The following is a 10838-nucleotide window of genomic DNA, read 5'->3' as shown; positions in this document are numbered from 1 at the left end:
CTGGCCCACACCCGTGGGTTTGCTGGTCTACTACCCCCCCCCAGCCCTGCCTCTCCACCAGTTGTACCTCCCGAAGGCTGACCTGACCGCCCTCACACACACACACACATACACACACACACACCAGCGACTGACCAGCAATAGCCCCCTGGCTCCAGCCGACCAGCTGTGGTTCCCCTGGGGGGGGGGGGGGGGGGGGGCAACTGTTAACTGTTGTCAGGAGGGGGGCGCAGAGAGGCTGTAGCCTCTCTCTGATTGTAGGAATACCCCAGCCTGGCACACATCACACGGAGTAGGGGAGAGAGGCCTCACACAGACATCCCGAGCCCAGACCAAGATGCCAAGTCACCAGCTCCAACTCCCGGGAGACCCTCTAAAAACACCCCAAACCACACCACCCAGTGCTTGTAGGGGGAAGAGGGCAGAGCAGGGGCACGGGGCAGTGACTGTACCTCAGACAGGGGCGTGGGCCCCATCCCACATTGTCTTCCATTCCCAGGGTCCTGGGGGATGGGGAGGGGAGGGGGAGGGAGACAGGGGAGGGGGGTTGGGAGACCCTGGGGGCCGTGTGTTCCAATCCATGGGGAGTGTTGAGACCACCACACCAATAAACGCCTTTTTCCAAAGTCTCCGCCTGCAGATGTCAATGTCATTAAGGATTTGGGCGCGCAGAGGGTAAAGGTCATGGTTGGTGGCGGTGCCTCCCCAGCCTCATTCCGACAGTCTCCTTTCCCTTTCCCTTTGGTAGACTTGGAATTGACCTGGTACAGAGGTGGCCCCTAATTGGCTCAAGCCACTGGACGGAAGCCTTTCCCCCACTGACTGGTCCAGAACTAAAGAGAGAGAATGCCAGGCAGTGTGGATTCATGAGGAGAAATGGTCTTGCAAGATAACATGATTCAGTGATGCGAGGTCTAGACCTGCGTGGTGGTTCTTCCCTGTCACGTGGAGACCTCTTTTCGCCTGTGGGGACAGCAGTGGTGGGGAAGACAGGATGTGGAGCCTAAGAATGATGAAAACACTGTAGAGCATAGAGCAGAAGGTCTAGGGAAACAGCCTGTGATGGTGTCTTTTGAGCTACAGGATCAAAACTTACCTGATGCCCACCTCCACTTACACAGGCGAAGTCCCCCAGTGTTTAAGCCAATTAATGTTAAGTTTTATGTCTCTGGTGATCAAAATGGAGATGAAAACTCTGATATAAAGTAGATATAGAGGGGTCAGGTACCCAGGACTCCCGCCCCCAAGCCTTCAAAATGATGCAAAAGCTGTATTTCCCAAAGGCCTCTTTCTTCCCAATTTTTAACCAGAATACCTCACATCCTTTCCTTCCCTGAGACAGATGCTGGTTGTCTTTGCTTTAGTTACTTGTTTCCTCTTTCTTTGCTGTCAGACCCACCACCCGTGATATAGCCTGAGAGGTTTGGTTTCCCAGGCTCCCTTGCAGTGAGTGACATAACCAGTTTGGGGCCAAGAAGACAAGGGAAATTTTCTGGTACGCTTCCAAAAAAGGTTTTTCTCCACTGATGAGGTTGGTCAAAGAGAGGTGAGTGAGAAGAGAACCCTGCTGTCTTGTTTTTGTCTTCAGATACAGTTGTGTGAAGACGTGATATCTGGAGCTGCAGCAGCCATCTTGCTACAAGAGGCAACACGCCAGCCCGCTGAGGGTGGCAGAGCAAAAGAATGCAATAAGTCCAGATCTTTGAGGGGATCACTACGTTGCAGCACCAGCCTGAAACCACCCACCTCTGTGTTTCTTTCCACCATTTATTTTGTTAGTTTGCAGCCAATTAACAAATCTTCAGGATGCAGCCCCTAAATTTCCCCTAAGAACCCCTGCTGAAAAAACAAAAAAAAAAAAAAAGACACCATTCTGGGAAGAGCAGGGGCAAACCCAGCCCTTCATTGGCACCAAAACATTTCATCAGTTAACCTATATTTGTTGATTTGTGCTGTGTGCTAGGCTTTGTGTTAAGCTCTGGGGATAACGACACAGTCTCTGCCTTCAGAAAACTCTCAGTTTAGACAAAGAGTCAGCGGCTAAACAAGTAACTGTGTATTTATGGATGTGAAGCAGAAGGTTCAGGGTCTCTAGGACCTAACCCCTGATGAATGCAGGGGTTAATGAAGCATCTTCTTTTGTTTTTATTATTTTATTTATTTTTAGAGAGAGGGGAAGGGAGAAAAAGAGGGAGAGAAACACCGATATGCAAAAGAAACATCACCAATAGGCTGCCTCTTGCACACCCTGAGCTGGGGACCTGGCCTGCAACCCAGGCGTGTGCCCTGATGGGGACTCGAACCAGCGACCTTCCTGTTTGCAGGCCGGTGCTCAATCCACTGTGTCACAGCAGCCAGGGTTAGAGAAGCATCTCCCAGGATGGTAATGGTCAACTTTACACTTGAGAAAGGAACAACACGGCAGAGAGTCCTGCTCCAGACAGAGCAAACTCTGGGGGCAAAGGCCTGGAGGCCAAACGAAGTGGCAGCAGGAGTGCCTGTGCGGCTGGAGTGGTGAGGATCGGGGCGGGGGTGGCGGGGCGGGGTCACAGAGGCGGATGGAGGCCGATCCACAAGGCTTTGAAGGTCACGATGAGGAATTTGGACAATATCTGAAGTCAATGGGCAGCCACAGAAGGGCTTACGAGAAGAGGGATGTGTGCTCTGATCTGTTTTAAAATGGAGACTCTGGGAGCTGGGTGGGTATGGCCCGGAGGAGGCAAGAGTGGACATAGGAAGACTCTTCCAGAGATGAGGCAGGTCCCGGCTCTGGCTCAGAGCAGCCCAACAAGCCTGCCTGTTCGCGGCACAGTCCGCACATCTTGCCAGCTTGGTGGTTGGCAAACCACACTGTTAGGGCAGCAGGAGTCTCCCCAGCCCAGGAGTCCCACCTCCTCAGTTGCACAAATACAGGTAGAGTCTTTGGAGGTGAGAGAGGGAGACAGAAAGTCTCACTTTCTGAGTCTTCAGTCACAGTAAGACAGGGAGGCCTTGCCTGCTGCTGAGTAAAAACAGGAAGTCCTGAGCAAAAAGTCCTGCAGAGCGCACGCCACTCATTAGCCGTAGTCACACCTGTGTGGCTGCGCGAACAGTCTTCAGGCCCCCAGCTGGAGGGATGACGGGACTGGGGCCGGCGGCCTGGAAGAGAGCGGAGAGGTAGGGGACAACCGCAGGGGCTACACTGGATGCGACATGACTCACCCATTTCTATAGCACTGGCTCTCATTATTCAGAAATTAGCTGGGGTTCCTCCATTTGCAAGGAATAAAAAAATGTCTAGCCACCCTTGGTGAGAGAGAAGACGTGCAACCACCCAACTTTACCAGCGAAAAAAAATGTCATCCCACTTTGGAGAGGAAATGGAAGTTTTGCCCATTTGTATGGAAAAGACAAATAAAGGAGGTTCCATCTTAATCCTTTTGGGGGGAAAAACCCCAAGGGACATTCCTTTTGGAATGTCACTCTTCTTTTAAAATAGCTAAACGTTGGATGGGAAGCCCTGTCCAACTTTTGTGTGTTTTTTAAAAAGGACAAAATTTTACCAGGATTGTAAACCAACAAGTAAAGCTGGAGGAAGAGAACTCAGACCACCTCATCTCCCTGACTAACAAAAAAATTCCACCCTCTCTCGGGAGGTCACTGGGCCACGCACACTCACTTGGTGGTCCCTGGTTGGGCTGGGGTCCTCCAGGGGGACTTTAAGGGGCAGAGGCTGTGGAGTCTCGGGATCCACACTCTGCATCTTCTTTTCTGGTGGCGGGACCGCAGGGATGAAGGTGGGTAGCTGCTTCTTTTTCTTGAGAGTCTCTCCTGAGAAAGAGAAAGGAAGAAAAGAAACGTGATTGGCCGCTCCAACATGCCTACCCAGCCAATGGCAAAGGAAGCTGGGCTGAGAGGTGGGGCCTTTAATCTGATTGGCTGATATGGAGGGAGAAAGGTCCGGACATGTGACCTATAACTACGCTGATTGGTTCAGCCAGGCGTCCAATGGGGTTTTATCTAGGGACTCTTCCTGTTGGCGCCTCACTCACCCCGAAAACGACGCAGGCAGCAAACGCACAGGACGGTAAGTGCTACCAGGAGCGCCAGGCCCAGCAGGGAGCCCAGGACGATGCCGGCGATGGCCCCGGGGCCCAGGGTGGGGCCTGGAAGAGACCAAGAGGAGGAGGATAAGGGGAGTGAGAGCCAGAGTTGGACCAGTTTTCTAAGTCCCCTGTCCCAACTCTCTCAGAACCCAGGAATCTGGGACCCAGCGCTCTCAATTCATTCAACGTTTACTGAGTGACCATCACGTGCCCAGCATTCTACCAAGTGATGAAGGTCCATTCCTGAGCGAACCACGATACCTACTCTCGTGGGGATTAATTTTAGGAGGAATCAGAAAGGAACGGTGCCCATAAATAACATAAAGACAGATTGTAGTAAAAAGAAAAATGTGCTAACATAGAAATAATGGGAGGCGAGATGATATTTACAAAGGGTTGAGGAGGGCCAGTCCCTCAGGAAGTAACATCTGAGCAGAGACCCGGAGAGTACCGCGCCACGCACGCTAAACGGGGGGAAGGGCGTCCCAAGAAGAGGGAACAGAAGATGCAAAGGCTCAGAGGTACAATAAAGTTTTCTGTGTTTAGTGAAGGCCAGTGTGGGTAGGGGACATGGAATGAGGGGGGAAAGAGGTAGGCAATGATGTTAGAGGTGTTAGCAGGGGCCAGAGCCTAGGGAATCTTGAAGCACTTTATGAATCACAAGTGACGCGATGTGACTTCTATGACTCTGGCGTCTATGTGGCGAAGAATGAGTTGTAGGAGAGCAAGAGCGTACATAAGGAGACCAGACAGATGAATGGCTGTTGCAGCCCAGGCAAAGGATGTATCTGACCAGGAGGTTGGAATGGAGACAGAAAGAAACGGATAGATTACAAAAGCATTTTGGAAGGAATGTCGATGGGACCTGCTGGTACTTGGAATGTTCAAGGTGACTTTGAGCATGTGGGTGGTGCCGCGGGAAGCTGGGTGGGAGAAGGAGGGCGGGATGCAGCCTTGGCGAAGTGTCTTATGAAGAAGTGTATTTTGGACATGTGGAGTCTGAGGTGCCAATTGGGCATCCAAAGTGAAGGTGTCAGGCAGGGAGGTGGCTTTTCAAATGTGAAGTTCAGAAGAAAGGTCTGGGCTCCGGATCAGACAGTTGAGAGACATCTGAGTCATACTGGTATTCAAGGCACCGAGAGCGCACGGGGACACACAGAGGAGACGTACAGGTAAAGCAGTGGTCTGAGCACTGAGCGCCGAGAAGTCCAACACTTAGAAGTTGGGGAGCGTCCTCAGTTGAATTCTGTCTCCCCCAAGACAGACATATTGACATCCTAACCATCAGTACCTGTGAATGGGATTTTATTTGGAAATAGTCTTTGCAGGCTGTTTGCGGATCATTCTGAGTTGACCGCATCTGCTCTATTTCCAAATAAGACCACATTCACAGGCACTGGGGGTTAGAGTGTCTATATTTCTTTTGGAGGGAGACACAATTTACCCAATTAAGTCAAGACGAGATCATTGGGGTACATCCTAACCCAATAGGACTAGTGTCCTTACAAAAGGAAGACAGAGGCACACACAGGGAGGAAGGAGGAGTCTTTGGGAACATGGAGGCAGAGACTGGGTGGATACGGCTGCACACCAAGGGACACCAAGGATTGACAGGCACCGTCAGAAGCTGGAGGAGCAAGTAAGGCTGCGACCCAGAGACTCAGAGGGAGCACGACCCCACTAACATCTTGATTTTGGACCTCTAGCCTCCAGGGCTGTGTGAGAATACATTTCTGTGGTGTCAGGCCATCCACTGTCTGTGGTTATGGCAGCCCCAAGAAACTAACCCAGGGAGGAGGAGGAGGAGCCAGTGAAACAGACAGATCGAGGCAGCCCAGGAGAAGGGCAGGACAGCCCCAACTCACCAACACTGTAGATCCGGCTTTGGGATGGCCTCCCTGGCTGGCCCCCCAGGGTGGGCACGATACGCAAGGCCCAGGTCCCAGGGTTCTGGGGAGGGAGGGGCACCACGGCTGACCGCTCCTGAGGCCCCAGAATGAGCAAGGAGACCCAGCCCTGGTAGACGATGGCTCTGCTCAGGTCAGGCCCCTCCGCTCGTGCCTGGATCTCAAAACCACTCATCACGGCTCCGCGCTCCACATCCCAAGTCAGCACTGCTGCATCTTGGGCTCTCTGCAGCCTCCACGAGGAGATGGAGGGTCCTGGAGGGAACAAGGTGGGGGTAGGCTGGATTTGTGGGTCCTAGATGGGAAAGGGAAAGGGGCTGCAGGCCTGGACTCATAGTTCCCAGGGGAAAAGGATCTGAAGACCCAGACTTCTGAGCCTATGAAGAAAAGGGGCAGGGGTTCTGGCATCTTGGGTCTGAGGGAGGAGGGGCTGGGGGACCTGAACTTCTAGATTCTGGGAAAGGACAGAACTCACCAATGAGAGCGATCTGGTCACCCCCAGCACCCAGCGCCCCACTGCACAACACGGAGTAGTTTCCAAGGTCCCAGTCCAGGCTGAAGTTGCCAATGAGGAGCCGCCTCCCGTCTTGGCTGAGTCTCAGGCGCCCACCACTTCCGGGGACGAAGGGCCGCCCCTCCCTGGCCCAGGATGGTTGTGAAGGCGGCAGACAGCCAGAGACCTCCAGCACCACCTCTGCCTCCCCTGACCGTGTCTCCTCCACCACTGGATGCAGCAGCACCTTTCGAGGGGCCTCTGCAGGTGCAAGAAACCCAGTCAAGACATTGCCCTAAAGTCAAAGAACAAGTCCTGTGCCCTTTGGTGACGCAAGCAGCAGTGAAATCTCTGCACCTTAGTTAAATGAGGAAGCACCATCTATTCCCTCTCTCCCTCCCTCATTCATTCATCATCTAACTCCCTTAACCAGGACTTATTAAGTACCTACTATAGGCCAGGTCCTGGGCTGACCAGGTCATGTTGTTCTCAACGATTTATTGCTCTGAACACGTGTCTGTCCTCCTCCTGGGTCGAGGAAAGAACTTTTTGTCCCTGTCCCTGCTTCAGGTATAGGAAACACCTGGGTCCTTTTGTAGAGTTAACGACAAAGGAAACCCTTTTCTCTGGAGTTAAGAAGTGCTCCTTTCTCATGTCCGAAAGGAGCTAAGAAATGCCCTGTTCTTCTCAGGAAATGGGAAAAAAGTCCCACCGGCTCTCACCCGGCGTGACAGTGCAGGTGCGCGTGGTCACCAAGTGTCGAGCGAGGCAGGTGACTGGAACGCCGCTGAGCCGGGGGTGAGCAGGGACAACTGCCAGGAGCGAGGAAGACGTCGGCCCCGCGCGGACGCCCTCGGGGAGACCCTGGAACTGCAGGGAGGCGGCAGGGACCCCACCGGGCCAAGAGCAGCGGAAGCGAAGGCTGCGGTCCCCGGGACCCCCTTCGACTGAGCACTGTGGGGACCCGGGGGGCAGATCTGTGGGGCGCAGGGAGAGATCAGGGAGTCAGCCTCTCTTCCCTCTCCCAGTGCGTTCACTCCTCCGGGTCTTCACTAAGCTCCGCCCCCTAGGCGCTGGCCCCGCCCCCTCTCCCAGTATCCGCGCCCCATTTACAGGGAATCTCCGCCCTTTCTTGCCAGCCCCATCCCCTCCCGAGTATCGCAACCTCTGGCTGTTTCCTCCTCTTCTTCAGAACATTCCCTTCGCTTTTACCGGGAATCTGTTTCCGCTGTGGTCCTAACCCCTGCACTATGGCCACACCCCTTCTCAGTGACCCCACCCCCTTTCCCAGTATCCCAGTCCCTCTCTAGTTCCGTCCCTTCTCCTAAGAAACCTCGCCCCTCCGCGTTGGCCCCGCCCCCACCCCGGCGGAGGCCCTGTCCTGTTTAGGCCCCCAGACGCTCCTTCCCGCCCCGGCTGCGCTCACCAGCCACGGTGACGTTGAGCAGAGAGCGGCGGCGGCGGCCGGTGCGCGGGTTCGCGGCGAGGCAGGCGTAGGTACCGGCGTGGCCGGGCTCAACCGCGGGCAGCAGGAGGCGCGGGCCCGCGGGCACCGCAGCCTCGGAGGGGTCGGCCAAGCTCCACGCGATGTCTGCTGGAGGCCGCGAGGCGGCAGTGCAGCGCAGAGTCACGTTGCTGCCCGCGGTGACATAGAGGGCAGGGGTGGCGTCCCGGTCCGAGGAGATCGCGATGATCGGGGGTCCGGGCCGTCTGGGTCGAGGGAGGGGTCGGAACCACGAGTGTCGCGGTCACTCAGGACTCCTCCAGGGCCCCCAGAGACTAGACCGTCAGCACCCTCTTCCCCAGGGACTGAGGAACCTGGGCTCCCAGTTCCCTGCCCCCGACCGGAGTCATCCCCCCCGACTCACAGAAGACGCTGACGTCAGCCGCGGCTTCCGTGTGGCCGAAGGGGCTGCGGACTCGGCAAGTGTACCGGGCATGGTCGCTGCGCACGGGGCGCGCGATAAGCAGCTGGTCGCCCTCTGCGCGGATCCGAGGCAGCTCCGCTCCCTCCGGGTCCGCTGTCTCCAGGGAGCGTCCGTCCCGGCTCCAGCTTAGCTCCCCGCGACCGGGCCCCCAACCCAAGCAGCGCAGCCGGAGCTCAGTCGCCCCCTCCTCTGTCTCCGGGGCCTGGGGCTGCACGGACAGCTGGGGCAGCGGCTCTGGGAGAAGAAGAAAGTGCTCAGGCCCCGGGCCACCTTTTCCCTTTTCCCCACAGGACTGCAAGCCCCAGGCCCTCCACCTCCTACACACAGTGCTCCCAGTCCCAGGCGGGGCTTCCTCTCAGGCCCAGCCCTCTTCTCACAGACCCGTGAGTCTGAGTCTCCCGAGTCCCTGGAGAACTCAGAAGTTGGGGGCCCCTCGGGAGTCTTGATCCCCAGGCCCAGCTTCCCTCAGGTGCCCCGATCTTGGCCCCAGACCCTTTTCTCCTCCCTCCCAGAAGTCCTCTCTCTTCTGTCCCCTTCTTCAGGGGAGAAAACGCCCTCAGAACAGCAGTGACCTGCCCTAAGGTCTGGCAAAGCAGCACTTACAGCCTGTTTTCTGGACCTCAGCGCCCACTTACCATATACACCCACCGTGAACTCCCGAATCTGCCGAGAGACCCCAGCACGAATGACCTCAGCCGTGTAGACTCCAGCATCGTCCAGCTGGGCTGAGGCGACTTCCAGGCCCCCTCGGGCCTGGTCAAATCGTAGGCGATCTCGGTGAGCAGGGTCCAGGCTGATCAGAGGGGCCCCTGGCCCCAGGCCCCCCGCTGCCAGCACCTTGGAGCCCCGGCGCCAGACAACCAGAGGGGCAGGGGGGCCGGGGTTGGGGACCGGAACCAGGGGGAGTTGGATGGTGGTGCCCACGAGCACGGCAAGAGGGCCCCCCCACCTGGTGGGGGAAACTTAGCTCGAGGGGGGCCTCTGCAGGAACTTTGAATTCGGGGCGCTGGGGAGAGAATTTAAGATCCAGATTCTCTGGGGAAAATTTAAAACCTGGGCCCTCTGCGGACACATTCGCATCAGGGACTTGAGCAGAAATGTCTGAAGTTGGCTTCTGAACAGAAGAAGAAGGCTCCGAGTCTTTGGCCAGAACTTGAGACCCCGAGATATCAGGAAGTACTTGGGAACCAGAGATCCCAGAGACGGTGGGGTCCGCGTCCAACTTTTGGTCCTCAGCAGAAACATTTGACCAGAAGGACCCAGTTACACTGTCCAAATTCAGGTCCTCAAGACTCCATTTGGAATGGGGGATCTCAGCAGTGGCTCGTGAACCTGGAGGCTGATCCAGAAAGTTCTGCCTGGGGGGTTTGATGAAAGAAATATTCGAACCGGGGCCCTGGAAAGAGCTTTCTGAGTCAGAGATGAAATCAGTTGGCTGAACTCCAGAAGGGGCTCTGAGAGGGAGGACACCTGCTCCGGAGGCTGCAGAGGAGAAGAGGGGAGGGCGCTGAGGGGCTGCTGAGAAGGGGAACCGGTGGGAAAGGGGAGGTGGGAAAGGGGTTGAGCAGGAGACTTACCCAGGAGCAAGAAGAGCGGCAGAGCCTGTGAGGTGTCCATGGTGCTGGCCGCACCCCGGCGGAGGACACTGGAGTGAGACTCGGGGCAAGTCCAACAGGACTGGTAGCTTCCTGGGCGGGGGAAAGGAGCCAGACCCAATGGGAGGAACCAGGATCCCTCACCCCAATCTGGTGGCTGAGCCACCCACCCCACCCCGCCGGTCCTCAGCAGCTAGTCTCATCTGAGGGGAGTTCCAGCCTGACGCCTGTCTTCACACCCCCAGCGGGGAGGAAGTGACAGCTGAGTCCCAGCTGGAAGTGTGGGAGCGAAGCCAGGAAGACTCCCTGGAAGAGCATGAGGCAACCTTTCAGAGAGTCCCACCTTTGATGGCCATGGCCTCGGCTCAGGCGTCCTCCCCCCTCAGTGTCGTGGCTTCGGGTCCACTCTGTCCTGCCTGCAGCCTCAGACGGGGGTATACCCACATCTGGCCCTGTTCCCGCTCTGCTCCAGACCCTCCCATGATTTCCTGTTGCCCTCAGGACCAAGTCTCAAGTGGCTATCTCCCACCCAGCCATCTCTTCGAAGACCCAGAACTGCATCTTCAAGTCCCCTGGAGACTCCACGCCCTGCACCCCACTAAACTCAGCACCTTCCCTCTAACCAGACCCTCCTCCTGGATTCTTCATCTCCACCACAGTTCCACTTGTGCAGAGGCTGGGGAGCCTTCCTCCACCTCACCGCTTTGAACCTCTGCATCCCACCCTCCTGCCTCCTGCACTTGTTTCATTTCTTCTCCTCTCTGCCCACTGGCCAGGCCCCAGCATAAGCCCCGTCCTTTGCCCCTGCCTGCTCGCTCAGCCTTCTGTCC

At 56.3% G+C, this 10838-nt stretch overlaps 1 protein-coding gene across 1 annotated transcript; it reads right to left on the bottom strand.

Moving 5' to 3' along the window:
• Positions 1 to 2544: 2544 nt before the first annotated feature.
• LOC129082975 (V-set and immunoglobulin domain-containing protein 10-like) lies at positions 2545 to 10033 on the bottom strand. Its single transcript, XM_054588791.1, is given in 11 exon segments — positions 2545 to 3138; positions 3659 to 3810; positions 4032 to 4145; positions 5951 to 6247; positions 6468 to 6746; positions 7208 to 7462; positions 7912 to 8195; positions 8350 to 8647; positions 9049 to 9358; positions 9360 to 9895; positions 9991 to 10033. Coding segments are annotated over 11 exon segments (2637 nt in total). The 5' UTR covers positions 10031 to 10033; the 3' UTR covers positions 2545 to 3066.
• Positions 10034 to 10838: the final 805 nt, after the last annotated feature.

The sequence above is a fragment of the Pteronotus mesoamericanus genome, unplaced genomic scaffold (assembly GCF_021234165.1).
Source record: "Pteronotus mesoamericanus isolate MK-2021 breed Mesoamerican mustached bat unplaced genomic scaffold, CSHL_Meso_final scaffold_137, whole genome shotgun sequence".
NCBI classification, from domain to species: domain Eukaryota; kingdom Metazoa; phylum Chordata; class Mammalia; order Chiroptera; family Mormoopidae; genus Pteronotus; species Pteronotus mesoamericanus.
This window is presented reverse-complemented; position numbering and strand designations above follow the sequence as displayed.